The sequence below is a fragment of the Hirundo rustica genome, chromosome 5 (assembly GCF_015227805.2).
Source record: "Hirundo rustica isolate bHirRus1 chromosome 5, bHirRus1.pri.v3, whole genome shotgun sequence".
NCBI classification, from domain to species: domain Eukaryota; kingdom Metazoa; phylum Chordata; class Aves; order Passeriformes; family Hirundinidae; genus Hirundo; species Hirundo rustica.
The window spans coordinates 62,264,614-62,280,232 of NC_053454.1; the positions used below are offsets into that span (position 1 = coordinate 62,264,614).

General features: G+C 50.8%; 2 protein-coding genes across 2 annotated transcripts; both read right to left on the bottom strand.

The window, feature by feature from the left end:
* Nucleotides 1–1,192: 1,192 nt before the first annotated feature.
* Nucleotides 1,193–5,381, bottom strand: RCHY1 (ring finger and CHY zinc finger domain containing 1). Its single transcript, XM_040065745.2, has 9 exons — nt 5,214–5,381; nt 5,010–5,129; nt 4,156–4,271; nt 4,013–4,091; nt 3,713–3,757; nt 3,551–3,609; nt 3,178–3,204; nt 2,766–2,886; nt 1,193–2,542 (listed from the first exon to the last, which is right to left on the bottom strand). The coding sequence occupies exons 1-9, from the start codon at nt 5,367–5,369 to the stop codon at nt 2,414–2,416; spliced, it is 852 nt and encodes a 283-aa protein (XP_039921679.1). The 5' UTR covers nt 5,370–5,381; the 3' UTR covers nt 1,193–2,413.
* A 1,543-nt stretch (nt 5,382–6,924) lies between these two features.
* On the bottom strand, nt 6,925–15,610 carry CDKL2 (cyclin dependent kinase like 2). Its single transcript, XM_040065380.2, has 13 exons — nt 15,327–15,610; nt 13,066–13,260; nt 12,608–12,786; nt 12,378–12,490; nt 12,052–12,191; nt 11,659–11,747; nt 11,051–11,174; nt 10,136–10,407; nt 9,881–9,971; nt 8,996–9,107; nt 8,779–8,885; nt 8,395–8,487; nt 6,925–7,915 (listed from the first exon to the last, which is right to left on the bottom strand). Exons 1-12 carry the CDS (start codon nt 15,492–15,494, stop codon nt 8,428–8,430), a joined length of 1,650 nt encoding a protein of 549 aa, XP_039921314.1. The 5' UTR covers nt 15,495–15,610; the 3' UTR covers nt 6,925–7,915; nt 8,395–8,427.
* Nucleotides 15,611–15,619: the final 9 nt, after the last annotated feature.

Below are 15,619 nucleotides of genomic sequence, written 5' to 3' on the forward strand. Positions count from 1 at the left end.
GCTCAGCCGAGCCCCCCAGCCCGGCACTGTTCCACTTGCTGCCCTCCCGAGCCCCTCTCCCGAGCTCCGCGTACCGCGGCAGGCCCTGGCTCTATTAATAGCTCTGTGACCTTGTGTGCGGCTGCAGGCCCTGCGCCCGCTGGAACGCCACGTTTTTCCCACAAAGCAGCAAAAAAATCCCATCTGCTCCCGATTCTGGCCTAGATGAGTGAGCAAGGCGGGATTCCGGGTGGCAGGGAGCGCGGGAGCTTCCCAACAGCTCCCGTAGCCAGCGGGCAAGCTCTGGCCGAGGCAGCCGCTGCCTCCATCCCAGGATCGTCTCAGCGCCCTGATCCGAGCATCCTTCCCGCTCCCATCGGCCGCATCTCCCCGGGCAGGGCAGCAAAGCTCCCTACAGCACCTCCCATCCCGTAAGGCAGCTCCTCACCCGTCTTTATTCCCTCCGTTGTCCTTTATCCCCTGAAAATGCCCCTCCTTTTCCTGCTGCGCGATTTATTCCCTGGTGAAGGGAGTTACGGGCTCGGTGCCAAGAGAAACACACCAACCAGGGGTTCGGCATTCCTCAGCATTCCAATCCCCTCGTGCACTTTCCAGAGGAAAGCACCAAAAACAGGAGAGCAGAAGGTCAAAATCACCTGGATCCCACACCATGAATCGTTTTCCTTCCCAATACCAAAGTTCAGCAGGAACTGCTCTTCCAAAGCTCAGGTCAGCTAAGGGTTTTCTTTCAGCCTCCTCTTGTGGCTGGAACCCAAACAAGAGTATTTCCAGTGAATAACTGGAACAAAATTAGCTTCCCACTTAACAGTGAACCTGCTTGGTTGTGGACTTGACCAGCACGGTTTTACCATTAGCAACACGCTCCAAGGCTACCTGGCCTGAGTTTTCTGGGATGACAACCCGTGCAGGCTGATGGGAGCCCCACTGGCACTTTCAGGCTTACCTGGGAGCAGGTCTCCATCCAGGGAAGGAGCTGGAGTCACCAGGAGCCAACCAAAGCAGCAGGGAGTCTTGCTTGTACCACACAACAGAAATAAGAAAACAGGAGCTTGTAAAAAATAAAGCACTTCTTTTCCTAACAGTGTCTCAGGCCTCACACTTCCCCACATCCACCCATTTTTCAGCACTGAATCATGGTTTAAACTCAGCCGGGAATTTCCAGTGAGTACGTGCGTGAGAGAAGAGCACATCATGCAGAGTGTCATTTGTTTATTTTAATAGAGGCCATATTTTACATTTATTTATAGTGGTGAGAAAAGTGCTCCAGAAGAAGATACCCCAGTCAAGGCAAGCTACAATAGCTATCAGCCAAATCCTAAATATTCCATACAGAAAGGGGCACTGTTGGATTAAGAAAAGCTCATTTTACAAGTTAAAAGCTCAGAACAAGTTAAAAACGAGTAGTTCTAATCTGAAGAGTAACCGACTCTTTTTTACATCTAATTACTGTAAAATATCTGCATGTGAAATTCACAGAAACCAAGAACTTTCTGCAATTTTTAAAGACTGCAAAACACCTCAGGCAGGATGTTACACGAAGAAGGGTGGGGTCAGGTTGTTTTTTTTTTAAAGGGCATTTAAAGGGTTCGCTCCCCCCATTCTCTCTCCCCAGCAAAGTTCTACCATTAACAAATGCCAAAAACACCGAGAATTGGTCCCTGCACCTCTGGAGCGCCTCTGGACTGCTGCTATTTCAGTGAACATCTCAGCCTCAGCCTGATGTGAAGTACATGAGTAACCTCAGGTACTCAACCAGCAACACTGAGCTACGTACGTGTCTAAAACCCTCCAGCACCTCGGCCTTTGCCAGGGAACGGCGCAAAATGAGGGAGAAACGGGGAAAAAAGCGGCTGTGGCTGGCAAAGGAATCTGAGGAGGGGACGGCAGCGAGTCAGGATGGGCGTCCAGGGGAAAAAGGGGGGCTTTGCACCTGGATCTTCCGGCTGTTCGTCCCAGCAGGCGGGCAATTCCCTCGCGCAGAGGGAACTCTGTACGCGCGGGTGACGGCGCGCGAAGGAAAGCAAGGACGCCGGTCCCGCCCGCTGTGCCTGTGCGGCGCTGGCTCCGGGGCCCCGCCGCACACCTCGCTCCCGGGGAACACCACGTCCTCGCACACGGCCCTGCGGATGCCGGTGCCGGCCGAAAAGGCCTCTCAAAGCGACCCATTTTCCCGGGAGCTCCACCTCCACCTGCCGTCCCCTTCAGCTGCCCCAGGACTCCTCCTGCTGCTGCAGCAGCTGCTCGTCACATCTCCTCGTACCGCTCTTCTCATCTGCCTCCTCCCTGACACAGCAAAGGGCTCCTTGAACTCGGAAAACCGGATTTTTTTATTGACAAGAGCTGCTTTGTTTGTAAAACAGTCTCTCCCGCGGCGCGGCGCTCCCCGGCCGGCCGAACGCCGCGCGTATCCCGGTCACTGCTCCTCCAAGGACAGCCGGCACCGCCCGTCCTGCGCCGTGTTGTACGACTCACAGCTCTGGCACTTCATGCCCAGGAGGTGGAACTGCACCGTGGAGCGGGCGCTGCAGTCGTTGCAAAGGATCTGCGCGCACACAGAGAAGGGAGAGAGAGGCTGCAGCACCAGCAGCGTGGGTACGTAAACAGGGATGATGAACTCCCGAAGCGCACACGTGACTCCTCCTCATCGTTCCCCACCCCTTGGTCTGACTTCTGATCCAGCACACGTCCCTGGTGCCCTCTACTGCCAGTGACTCCGAGGCACAGCTCCATGAAAACCAGGCAAGGGTGCGAGGCCGACCTCTTACCTCCACCATCATGTTCTGGTACTCCGTGGGCATGGGAGTCTGTGCCACTTCGTCGTCCAGCTGGCGCCAGTACCTGGTCATGTCCAACGCCGAGTGCATGCACAAAGGACACCTGTAGCCTCTGGCAGAAAGAGGGGAGGAAAACACCTAAATCAGACGATGAAGCGAGGCCATGAAACAAGACCATTCGTAGGGACAAGATCCATACTGTACCAGGCAAACAAACACCACGAAACAGCAAGCTCTTGCAAGCAGAACTGGAAATTAAATGCCCTTTATCCCTTCAAGTTACCCCTTTAGGGAGCTGTCTTGAAGTTAGTTGGTACAGAATCGGCATCGTGGTTTTTACCTCTTGAAGCAAAATGTTTGGACTAGGACAATATCGAGAGGAAAGAAGTTTGGAAATACTTACTCCTTCAGCATTTCGTTGTAACACGTTCTGAAAAGGAAACACAGGTCAGTAAGAAGAACAGAGTTACCGACAGGTAACACACCTGGGCTGCACAAAGGGAATAGCCACGTAGGTATCCCCAAGGCAGATATTAAAAACATCCCTAGGCCAAGTGACAGGAGAGCTTCACCCTGTCAAAACTGATTGAGAAGGAAGACAACCCCCCTAAAGAAAATATTTCCTGGTGAAACAGACTGTCCCCACAATGCAGGTCCCTCAGAAAACAGCTGTAAGCAGCTGAATTACGGAAATCAGCCGTAACAGACTGAATGCTGCTGAACAAACACCCAACACCAGGCAGCAGATATTTCCCTTTCTCGGGTGTCTGCTTTACCTATGAAGAAGGTGACCACACGGCAGAACATGGGCTCCAACACGGGAGGTGTGAATATCCTGTTCGGAGGCAAATATAAGACATAAGACAAGAAAATTAAGTCAGACACAGCCAAAAATAGGGCCAACACAGTCATCCAGGAGATGAAAAGAAGCTGCTCACCTCCAAACATATCGGACAGTCCTGCCTGGAGACATTTTCAATACACTTTGCAAATGGAAGAAGAGAAGAAAAAGTTACTTTGCTGCACAGTTTTCTGTGTTTTTCTGTATTGTAAAGTTCCGCTGCATAAAATTTCCCATGTCGTCAATTAGTGGCATCTGTGCCGCTGTTAGGTTAATTTAGAGAAGGAGAACCCACAGCTCTCCCTGTTCCTGTGGCCTCAGACGGGGCTGAGACGCATCCAGCTTCATGTTCAAGCTATTACTTTTTCAGATATGGAGGTAAGCGGTGTCTCCTCACCTTGTGCTTTCCTTGGAGACTCAGGCTCAGGCACAAATTACACTTGGAGCAGTGGAAGAAATCCTCCTTGGGGCCAATCCTGCGGAGAGAGGTGTCAGGGCAGGGCCGGTCCCCGCGGAGCCGGGCCCGCCGCCCGCACGCACCTGCAGATGCCGCACTCCTGGCAGTGGTACTGCTTCTTGTCACGGTCAAACAGGTGGCAGATGTCGCAGTAGTACTCCCCAAAGAGGCTGTCACAGCCCTCACAGCGCTGCTGGGCCTGAGGGGACAGGAACATCCCGAGTGCTGCATCCAGGTCCAGGCTCCAAGAGCGGCATGGAGCTCCTGGAGCAAGGCCTGAGAGCCAGGAAGCTATCCACACATCTGGAGCATCTCTCTTATGAGGACAGGCTGAGGGAGCTGGGCCCAGTCAGGGGTGATAAGGGACGGCTGAAGGGACCTAATCAATCTCTGGAGGGACGAGGAAGGTGCCGAGAGGATGGAATCAGCCTCTGCTCCGTGGTGCCCAGAGACAGGCCAAAAGGCAACGGGCAGGAGCTGATACACAGGCAGCTCCACCTTAACAGGAGAGAAAACTTGCTTCCCGTGCTCTGGAGCAGGCTGCCCAGAGAGGCTGTGGAGTCTCCCTCAATGGAGATATTCCAGAACCGCCTGGACACAACCCTGCACCATACGCTCTTGTGATCACAGAACATCCAGACTCGGAAAGGGACCCACGAGGTTCCTCGCACACGACGGCTCCAAGCATCCCACCGGGTGCCTGAGAGCACTGTCCACATGCCTCTCGCCCTCCGCCAGGACCGGGGCCGCGGCCACTCCCCCGGGGAGCCCGTTCCAGTGCCTCGCCACCCCCCGGGGGAAGAACCTCTTCCTGCTATCCAACCCAAACCTCCCCCGACACAAAATCAGGCCATAACCCCGATAATCCGGCTGGAGCAGGGGCTGGGACGGATGATCCCTACCAAACGGAGCCCTCCCGCGACCTCCCCGGCCCCACCTTCTGCAGGAGGCGGCAGCGGCTGCACTGCACCTCGGACACCCGGAACCGGTCCAGCTGGTGCTGCTCGGCGCCGTCGTGGCACAGCCGGCACGGGTACAGCTTCCCGCAGCACGGCGCCTGGGAACGGAAGGACACGGCCTGGATCGGGGCACGGATCGGCGGGCACCCCTGCCACGGCACGGCCGCGCCCCGCTCACCCACCCGCAGCCGGCAGCCCCGCCGGTAGTGCTCGCATCCCTGCTCGCGTCCCTGCTCGCGTCCCTGCTCGCGTCCCTGCTCTCGTCCCTGCTCGCATCCCTGCTCTCGTCCCTGCTCGCATCCCTGCTCTCGCCCCTGCGAGCCCCCGGCCGTGGCCATGGCCGCCGCCGCCTCCACCTGGCCCCGCTCCCGCCCTTCCGCTTCCTCACAGCCGGTTCCGGAGGAGTTGGAGTTTTCAAAATAGCTTCCGCCCCACCCCGCCTTGAACGTTCGTGTTCCCCTTCTCACTGAAGCCTGGTTCGAGTGGGAGGGGAGCTCAGGAGAGCGCCCAGTCCAAGCTCCCTGTCGAAGCAGGGACCCAGAGCAGGGGATCCAGGGGCGCGTCCATGGCTGGGAACGCCTCCAGCGAGGGAGACTCCGCGACGAATGACAGAATACACCGAGCTGGAAGGGACCCGTAAAGGACCATCCAGTCCAGCTCCTGGCCCTGCACAGGACACCCCACACCGATCCCACCAGGTGCCTGGCGCCTTGTCCAAATGCCCCTTGGGCTCTCTCAGGCTTGGTGCTGTGACCGCTGCCTGCGGGAGCCCGTGCCGGTGCTCTGCCACCTCCATGGAAAGAAGTTCTGGAGGAAACACCGCTGTACACAACTTCCTCCCGACGGGAAGTGGAGGGGCAGCAGCGATTTCGGCTCTCTGGTGACAGTGATAGGACCCGAGGGAACGGCTGGAGCTGCGCCAGGGAGGGTTAGGTCGGATATTAGGAAAATTTTTTCACCCGGAGGGTGGTCGGGTGTTACCCTGGTTTTTCTGAGTTTTTTATTAGCCTTTTGATTTTCATAAATGGAGTTAGATCTTTTAGTTACTGTAGAATATTAGAGCAGTTCTTCTACCTTTCCCACAGAAGTAATATAAACAAATCCTTTGTTTTTCATTCTTTGTCCTTTGTTTCCATATTTCTAACCTGAAAACAATTGTAACTGACAATTCGTCTGGCCACTAAGGCTGAGGGGTGGAAACCCCAAAAAGCCAATCTTCTGCTAGACCCACAAATGTATAAAAGTAAAAGAATAAACAAAGGGGTGTCTTCTCTCCACCCTTTCAGCTGGAAGCTGGATCAGAAGAACCTCTGCAGAAATCTCTTGTCTTCGTGTGATTTGTGTTTCACGGTGACAGTCGGGCACTGAACAGGCTCTCCAGGGCAGCGGTCGCAGCACCAATCTTGACAGAGCTCAAGAAGTGCTTGGACAAAGCTCTCAGGCACCTGGTGGAATACTCTTGACATCCACCTTGGAGATACTTGCATGGATTGATGAGATTCCTGCTGTCTTCTTCTCTCTAGACTGAGCAGGCCCAGCTCCCACAGTCTCCCCTCCTGAGAGAGATGATCCAGACCCCTCACCATCTTTGGCCTCTGCTGGACCCTCTCCAGAAGCTCCTTCTCTTTCTTGGCCTGTGGAGCCCAGAGCAGAACACTCCAGATGTGGCTTCACTTGGGCCAAGTAGAGGATCACCATCCTGAACCTGCTGGCCACTCTCTTCCCATGTAAAACCTTCCCCATAAACCTTTCTTTCTCTCCCCCCACGCACCAAACTTTCCCCCAGAAACCTCCACTCTTGCCTCCCCAAACCTTTTCACCCCTGCATTTGCCCATGGCTACCAGACTGACTGCTGTGGCCAAGTGGAGCACCCACTATGGGGACAGTCAAGCCTGGAATTGGAAGATCCTTTTATTCACAAATGAAATGTACATGTCAAGACACAGCATAGAGACAAATCCCTAAATACAACGAGTTCAGACCATATTCTGTCATGACCTATTGATGGGAAAGGCTGTGTTTTGTGGAAAAATGAGTTCCAAAGTTAATGACACCATGGGAGTTGTGACAGGTGATGGAAAACAGTCATGAGCAACACAGGGACAGCCCAAAACTGACCACAGACAAACCAAGGGCAAATAAGCAAAAATTGTTTCTGAACCATGGAGTTCTACTGTCCCATTCTCTTAAGGGATCTAAAGGAATGATAACTTGAGTTTCTGAGACATTCCGCTGTCACCTGCATCACAGCATTCCACAGGGATATTCCTTCCTTCACCATCAACAACAGCCAGACAACATACCCAGGTAAACACCCCCAAGAAAACTGCCCAAACATGGGGTCAAAAATGTGAAGGGAAAAGGAACCTAAAACAAAGTGACAAGTGCATTAGCAAGGGTTTCAAAGGAACAGCTGCAGATTTGCACATTAAATATTGTACTTCTTGCACAAATGTCTTCTTCACTGTCAAGGCAAAGGTGCTTTTCAATCCACATCAGGCAGCCCCCCAAAATATGAGAATTTTGGCAGCTGCTTTCGTCACTATTCATTGAAAAAGAAACCCCTCACGTGGGCAGCAGCTGGATAAAAGCAAGCCCAGCTTCCTTCCGAGTCCTCCAAAGCTGCTGCTGCCATTGTCACACACCACTACTCTTCTCAGACGAGACCTGGCCCTAAGCCAGAAAGTCTACGTTCCAGGGTCTTTTTGCATGCAAGAAATCCAGCAGCAATGGCAGTGCAAACTTTGTCCTCAGCCTGGACCCAAGCTGCTTCCGTGGCAGCCTGCTGCACCAACAGGGGTAAGGGATCCTCCTCTCCCCTGCCGAGACCTGGCAGCTTTAGCCCCTGGAAACTCAGATGGATTGTTCCCAATGTTCAGTCACCTGCATCAAGAGGAGAAAAGGAGAATGACTCTGGACAGACTCACAAAACACAGAGGTGCTCCCTGCTGAAAGGCTTCCTTTATTTTGATTTGTTATGCATCCTTACCTTGCTGAAGCTGTGCACTTACACCTCTGCGTCTCACAGATCAGAAAACTCGAGTTGTTCTCTCCCTCCTCGCATGCAGGCAGTCAGCCTCCCCGGTTTTTTTGTTCTACCAACTTGCTCAACGCCCCCCTCAAGTTTGTGAGCTGCTTCACTTCCAACCCCAACGCCCAGCACCTCAGCTCAGGAAAATGATTTACTGGGCACAGCAAGCTGTGTACTGCCCTCAGTGAGGAGTCTGTCATAGCTGCATGTCCTGACCAAGAACGGCAAGTATAGAAGAATTTTCCTATTGCACTTCCCATCCCTAGGTAAGTGTTCATGAAACCATCCATTTGGAAGCCACCAGAAGGCTACACAGCAGAGGTGAACCCACCTTTCACAGGCAGGTGTGACCATCTCCCCAGGGCTAGTGCTCGACCCTGGAGAAGTTGGCTTCTGATGCATCCGGCATCAAGGTCCCTGACAGCTGTAAATTGGGAAAGAAAGAGACAGGATCAATTTCCAAGCGTAGCATAAACAGAGAAGACAATCAGAAGCGGCCTTCTAAAGACACATGCAATGCCAACACCTAACTTAAACCAAATCTGTTCTTTGGTCAAATCGGGCTTCCAAAATGCTCCCCCAGTGTAAGACTTGCGATCCCAAGGCAAATTCTGCTCCTTTAGGAGTCAAACTGGAATTCCATGGGCCATGCTGTTGAGAAAGTCACAAGCCAAACAAATGCAGAGCAGCACAAACAACTTTATTGCCTTGATACCTGCTGTGAAGCCAGACTTGAGTTATGAGGGTCAATAGCAGCGAGGGAGGGGACTTGGGACTCTGTAAACGTTCTGGTTTCCCTTTTCAGAAATCTGGGATGCCGAGCTGCAAAACACAACCGAGGCATGCCATGTTAAGGGAGTGAGAGCTGACACACCGCTTCCTGACGTTTGTTTGGTACCCAGGTTTTATTTAGAGGACCTCAAAGTTCCTACCTTCCACTCCTCTCAGCTCGGGGAGATGATTTAGTCCTGGCAAATGCACATCTGTCTTGGGGAATTCCCATTTTTTCTTACTTGCCTGAAGGATGGGTTTTTCATAAGTAACCTGTAATTAAGGGCATAAGGAACAGCTCATGAAAATATAGAAAAAAATGAAGCTATTTTCAAGCTTAGAGACAGCCGTAACACAGCAGTGTTTTGATGTAGTTGGAATTTGTACAAGAGTGAGACAAAAGATTCTGATGTGTGTGAAGGAATTCAACCTGCTCAAGTGCTATTTATACATAAGCAATGGAAAAGCAACATGAAAATAAAAACAATCATCCAAATGAGGCTGCTTTCAGAGAGATAAAATACAGCACTTGGAGAATGGCCAGGATTAGTTATCTGGAAAAAGGCATATGCTCCTGGCTGGCAGGGTAATAATCATGCCTAGGTAGTGAGAGCAGAGGAAAACTTTCCATTTCACGTGTTTTTCCTTATCAATTTTTAATGCATTTATGACATAACTAAGTAAGGCATTGGCCGTATTAAATCCACACCATCAGTTCTGCTTCAGTAGCACAGCACACATAGTCTCTCTTTCCTGGCCAGGCAGGAGACCATTTGGATACATTCCAAATTCCAAATCTCACAGATATCCTGTGCTGGGCTGCTCCCCTCATTTAAAATTGTTTTCTGACATAAAATATATTTTATGTAAGAACTACTAGCAAGGGGTAACAAAAGAAAAATCTGCAGGAAAGAAGGGGTAACAAAAGCAGTATTTCCAGTGGGGAGTTATGGTGGAAGATGGATCTGGTGGAGTTCCTGAGAACACAACACACAGTTGAATTTGTTTCTGCTTGGCCAAGGGGGACAGGCAGACGGACGACTCACCGGTGTCAAGCTGACACTGCAACGGCCCACTGGAGAAGGCTTCCGTGCCTTCAGCAACGGGTTCAAGTATTTTTTACTCTTTTCATCGAATCTGAAACCAAAAACGCCCCAAAGTTGGTATTAGTTGGGGTGACACAGCGAATATAAAGCAACAAATGCAAGGTATCCCAAACCCCAGGTCTCACGTTCCCACATGGTGACCCTGCACCTCCCAGGAGATCACAGGAATGATGGATACAAGCTCTGCCCCCATACCTGCAATTAAGGCCCCCAGGCCCGGAACCCATCCCAAACGTAGGAGAGAAGTTCTGGCAGATGGGAGGGATAAATGTGCCCAGGTTCTTGGCGTAGTCCAAGCTGCTGCTGGAATCTTTCAGGTTGGTCTGAGGGCTGAATTTAAATGGGTTGATTGCGCTGTCGTAGAGGAAGCCCAGCTTGGAGGATGGATCTGCTTTCTCTGCATCAGCTTTACAGGGCTTGGTCTTTATCAGCTTTCCATCTTGGCCCCTTGGGGCCATGCTGAAATCCTGTATTTGGGAGATAAACATCATCTTTCCTTATAGTCATGTTAAAAAAGCAGTCTAGAGCAGTGCAAGCAGGGAAAAAAAAGAAGCCTACACGTACATGATTCTTCAAGAATCTAATGGAGATGGAGATGGAAATGGTTTTGTTAGAAAAATCTCTGCTTTCCATCTAACAGGAGAAAACTTGTCAGGGTTCCAGCACTCTCTGTAAATAAGTCACTTGAGACTGGGATCAGAAATTATGGAGGAAAAACAGCTGTATCCTGTGTCTCTTCTGAAGACATTAAATAGAAACTCATCTCAATGTCACCTCGAAGTCACTCTGAACCGTCTTTGGTAGCCAGTTGAAAGGAAATTTTTTAATTTTGGAGACAGAGCTTTAAAACAGCTTAACAGCAGCATAAAGCATGACTTATGCTTCCCAAGTGATTCCTCCTCCAGCTCTGCATTGCCAGGAACTTGCACCACTGTGTGGTTCACCTGCAAGGGACTGGCCAAAGAGCCACCTGCTGCACATGCCCAAGCTATTTCCTAGGGATTTAAATTGCTGCACTATGTTACAAACAATGATTTTAAAACACAAGGGGGGAAAAAAACCCAAAAAAACAAACCCCCCCCCCGGTTTGGAAAACACAGATGGACCAACCTGGACGCTGATTGTTCTTTCTTCTAAAACATCATCTTTGTCCCTTTTACAGATTTTAGGATTTTTTTGGAACCGATGGTCTCTGGCATCTTTCTGGATCTTTTGTTTAAGCTCCTGAGTAAATCTACATTCCATATAAGGAGAAAGGAAAAAAAATTAATAAAAGGGTTTCTGTTTATCTTAATATCATCATCAGTTGTTAAGCCAAGGCTCCGATAGCCTTTTAAGTAGTCAAACAAACTGCCTTTTAACTAATGAGAGGCCAAACGTAATGTATACATTAAACTAAATAAGATCTTCAGCAGACATTTTTCACAATACAGCAATAAAGATGTTTGCATCCCAGTTTGGTGCAGATGCAGAGAGTGAATACAGTGTAAGACTGTTCTACCCAATATGGTGTGCCACTGATGAATTAATGTCACAAGGTAAATGTGCCACTGCAACGTGTTCCCTTCCAACTGTTCTCCTGTTTCCAAGAAGGTCAAGCCAAAACAAACTCAGACATTCAGCAGCTGTCAGCTCTGCAAACCCACTGCAGTTGTCAAGCACAACTGCTTCACTTCTTTTTAACCTGAGCCTGCAGTGAGCAGGAAAGGAGCTTTTACCTTTCAGCAAAGCCATCCTTGTTGAAGAAATCGCCCTGCAGGAGTTCGGCGCAGGACGGTCTCTTGTCTGGGTCAATCTGCAAACACTCCTGTCAAAGCAAGGTGAATGGAGGAGGTAGAGCATACCAGGAATTAAACCAAGGCTTTGGCACATCTGAGTGAACGATCTCTGCAGGATATGCAGTGACCCCTTTGGCCCTGCAGGGCTGAGTGCCCCCACTGCCCTGGACTGGAGCTCTGGTCCCTTACAGCCCTCAGCAGGCTGCCAACCCAGGCAACTGCTCACTGCATGGGGAGCTGAGAGAAAGGCACTTTAACAGCCCTGTGCTCAGCTGCAGGAGGTGATGGACAGCAAAACAGAGAAACGTTCACAGAAAACAATCAGTTAATTACCTTAGCTAAGTCCAGCGCGGCAGGAGGGAGCTTGGGATAGCGTTTCTCCAGGGATTCCAGCTCCTTCACCTCAGGCAACTTCATGCCAGCAAAGAGGGGGTTTTTGTAGAATAACTCCTGTTGTCTTGGAATTAAGTTACCTGGAATCATGAAAACAAAGCAACCACATGGAAAAATACAGGACAGCGAAAGATTTGAGAGGCTGAAATGCTGGATCAGCACTACAGTAAGGGCTCCACTCTGGATTGTGATCTTCCCACCCAGCAGAACAAATCTGAGCCCTTCATTCCTGAGCAAGCACCAGGAACCCGAGGGGCTCTTCTTACCCAGGCACTTGGTGATATGGAAGAGCTGGTCAATGTCTGAGTCTCCAGGGAAAAGGGGGTCTCCTGTAAGCATTTCTGTTATCAGGGAGCCAATAGCCCACACGTCCACAGGCCTGGGGAGAAAAACCACCGCCACGCCAGCTCAGCACAGCTTCATTCCTCCAAAGGCTGAGGCAGCAGCTGGAGCAGCCCCTCCACGGCGCCCACAGCCCTTCCCAGGCCAGACTCACTTGCCATATTTGCTATCCCCCACCAGCAGCTCCGGGGCTCTGTACCAGCGGGTCGCCACGTAGTCCGTGTAAACTTCCCCGGAAGCTGCCAAGGGCCGGGCAAATCCAAAGTCGCAGAGTTTCACGACTCCTGACTGGGAAACCAGTATGTTTTCTGGCTTAATATCCCGATGGATTATCTGCACAGAGAAAAGCAAGTCAGGGCAAATTCCCCGTTTGTACATAGCAAACTGACTGGCTCAGCAACAAGTGTAGCTTTCTCATATCCAAGTAGAAAATTACAGGCAAACACAGAACCTCTAATTTCAGACACATTTATTTTATGTACCTCTTTTCCTTTTCAGACAAAGCTCTATTTCTCGAAGTTCAAATATATATAAATACAAAAATACATGCTTCTATTCTAATATGTATCTATTGATTTTTAGCTGCAGAGCTGATTTCTTGCATATACTTACATTATGGCTGTGACAAAAGGCAATTCCTCTCATAATCTGAAACAAGTATTTCCGAACCGTGTCGTAGTCCAGTCCACTGGGAGAAGCCTTGAGGTCATCGAGCACCGTGTGATCCACAAATTCAAACACCAGATACCACCGCTTCTTCCTTTTGCACACATCCAGCAGGTTCACCAGATTCTCGTGCCTGAGTTGCTGTCACAAAACAGGGGATCTTTAGTGAGGGAAAACACTTACCTAGGTCAAACTACGAAGGGAAATTTTTTAAAAAAAAATTTTTGCAGGTAATTTTTTTAAACTGCAGCCCGTCTGGGACAGTACCAAAAACCCCAACTTGAATAAAAAGAGGAAGAAAAAGCAGCCATGTTTTCTAGTTATTTTGTCATCATGCTCCCAGCAGACAAGAATCCAATTTCTTACACATTTATCACACACCAACAGAAAAGGCCACGCTACAGGGAACAGTTATTTATTAGCTGGAGCCTGGCAGGGAAACATCACCAGAGGCTGCCTGGAGGCAGCACCAGAGCCCAGGGGTGTGACCCTGGAAGATGCAAAAGGACTGCAGAGCACAGGGAATTGTAGGGGAAACTCTGCCAGTGCCGAGGCAGTGCCAGCCAACCTGCATCTGTGTCTGCACAGACTTCTTAGAAGGTCTGACAAGAGAAGCATTATTAAAGGATAATCAATAAGAGAAAAAGCTCTTTTCTCCAGAATGATTTATTCCCCACACAGGAGACCTGAAGAGGTTTTACTGTTTTCAGACACAATTAAATTTCTGCCCAAACTTGAGAGAAAAAAAAAAATTTAAAACCAAAGATTCACAGGGAACAAGGGAAGGAACTACGAAGAGACTAAACCTCCAGGTATTTATTTCCCCTGTGAGAGGCCACCCTCCCTGAGCTGTATATGGAAACGTTCCCCTTGCTAAGATTCCGTTCACCCAGAAAAACCAGTTAATTCCCAACACACCTGGGTGGTGCTCAGTAACTCAGTAACTCGGTGAGCCTGGCCAATGGAGCAGGTACAATCCAGGCTCACACAGATCCACTTTAAAAGGGTTTGAGGGGATAAGGCTTGGAGCTGCTGGCTGTGTCTCAAGCTCCAGCACATACATTTCTATTAACTCTAATTCTGTAGCTCTTGCAATAATGGCAAATACCACTTTTTTTTTTTTTTTTTTTTCTCCTTCTTTCCCTTCAGGGCACAGGAACTGTAAGCTGGCAGATTCAGGAAGAGACACTCACAGCAGACAAGAGGACAGGACACAGGTTTGCCAGTATTCCCACCTCTGGAATACCCCACATCACAGGATGCATTCCGAGTGTAATTCGATTTTCCTTCTTATTTTCACCAAGCACATCATCTGTGTCCCAGTGTTTAAAACTCCCACACCTGCCCATGCACAGGGAGACAAGCATTGCACATAGGATAAGCATTCCTGTGGGACACGGGAAGATTCTCTGGACAACCTGAGCCAGTGCCTCACCACCCTCACAGGGAATCGTTTTTTCTTAATATCAAATGAAAACCTACACTCTTTCAGTTTGAATCCATTCCACCTTTCACCACAATACTGACACCAGGGAAATCCCACACTCCAACAGCAAAGGACATGGTGCCAGCTGGATCCCGCCTGGGGGCTGCACATGGGGGAAACATGGAATCCCACAGGAGTCCTCCTCCAGCCTCATGCCTGCCAGGAAGGGGCCATGAATAAAAGAAAATAAAGGAAAACTTCCCTAGAAGCATTTTCCCGTCTGAGGTGACAGCGGCAGCCCCCAGCCCGTTTAGCGTCACACCCCCAGGTCACCATCCACCCGCAGGCTTTAGAAGGTCAGCGTTCCTTCTATATTCAGCAAATTCACAGCAGCGAAGGACAGGCATTTGGGACAGGGGGACAGCCGCCACCAGGAGGCAACAGAGACCGCCTGCCATTCCCTGCGGAATGCGCCAGACTCTTCCAAGCCGGGATTCACAGCAGGTGGATCCAGCACGGCACTCAGGCGAAGGGGAAAGCAGCTCGGCAAGGCTGCAGCACCAAAGGTTCGATCCATCTAGCACGGCTCGGCCGCACGTGGAAATTCAAGCAGGGCCCAGGCGAGTCTCTTTTGGCCCGGATTTCGTGGGTGACACTTCGTAAAGAGTGACGGGGGCTGACGAGCCCCAGCGAGGGGCTGAAGGAGGAGCCGCGAATTTAAACACGAAACTCTTCAGATTTAAGCGCGAAGGTGCTAAAACGACGCTCCCGCCGGCCTCACCTTGAGCAGTTTGATTTCCCTCAGGGCGATTTTCCTCACCGCAGCGTCGTTGTCGCCCTCCAGGAACTTCTTGACGGCCACGACCTGCCCGTTCTCCCTGTTCCTGCACTTGGTCACCACGCCGTAGCTGCCTTCCCCCACCAGCCCCAGCACTTGGTACTTGTCCATGGCCGCGGCGGGAGGGCCCGGGCCCCGCGGCAGGGAGCGGGCCGGGACGCAGGGACAGCTCCGGGACGGAGGCACCGCGCACGGCGGCGGTTCCCGACCCAACGCCTCGTTACCGCGGCAACGGC

Excerpts from the sequence above, each read along its gene's own strand:
- CDKL2 (XM_040065380.2), bottom strand. The coding sequence starts at position 15,494 with ATGGACAAGTACCAAGTGCTGGGGCTGGTGGGGGAAGGCAGCTACGGC. Across the intron at positions 10,408-11,050 it reads AAAGAACAATCAGCGTCCAG|GATTTCAGCATGGCCCCAAG; the intron begins GTTGGTCCATCT and ends TCCCAAATACAG. Across the intron at positions 9,972-10,135 it reads CCTGGGGGCCTTAATTGCAG|ATTCGATGAAAAGAGTAAAA; the intron begins GTATGGGGGCAG and ends TTTTGGTTTCAG.
- RCHY1 (XM_040065745.2), bottom strand. The coding sequence starts at position 5,369 with ATGGCCACGGCCGGGGGCTCGCAGGGGCGAGAGCAGGGATGCGAGCAG. Across the intron at positions 3,610-3,712 it reads ACTGTCCGATATGTTTGGAG|GATATTCACACCTCCCGTGT; the intron begins GTGAGCAGCTTC and ends GCCTCCGAACAG. Across the intron at positions 2,543-2,765 it reads ACCAGAACATGATGGTGGAG|ATCCTTTGCAACGACTGCAG; the intron begins GTAAGAGGTCGG and ends GTGTGCGCGCAG.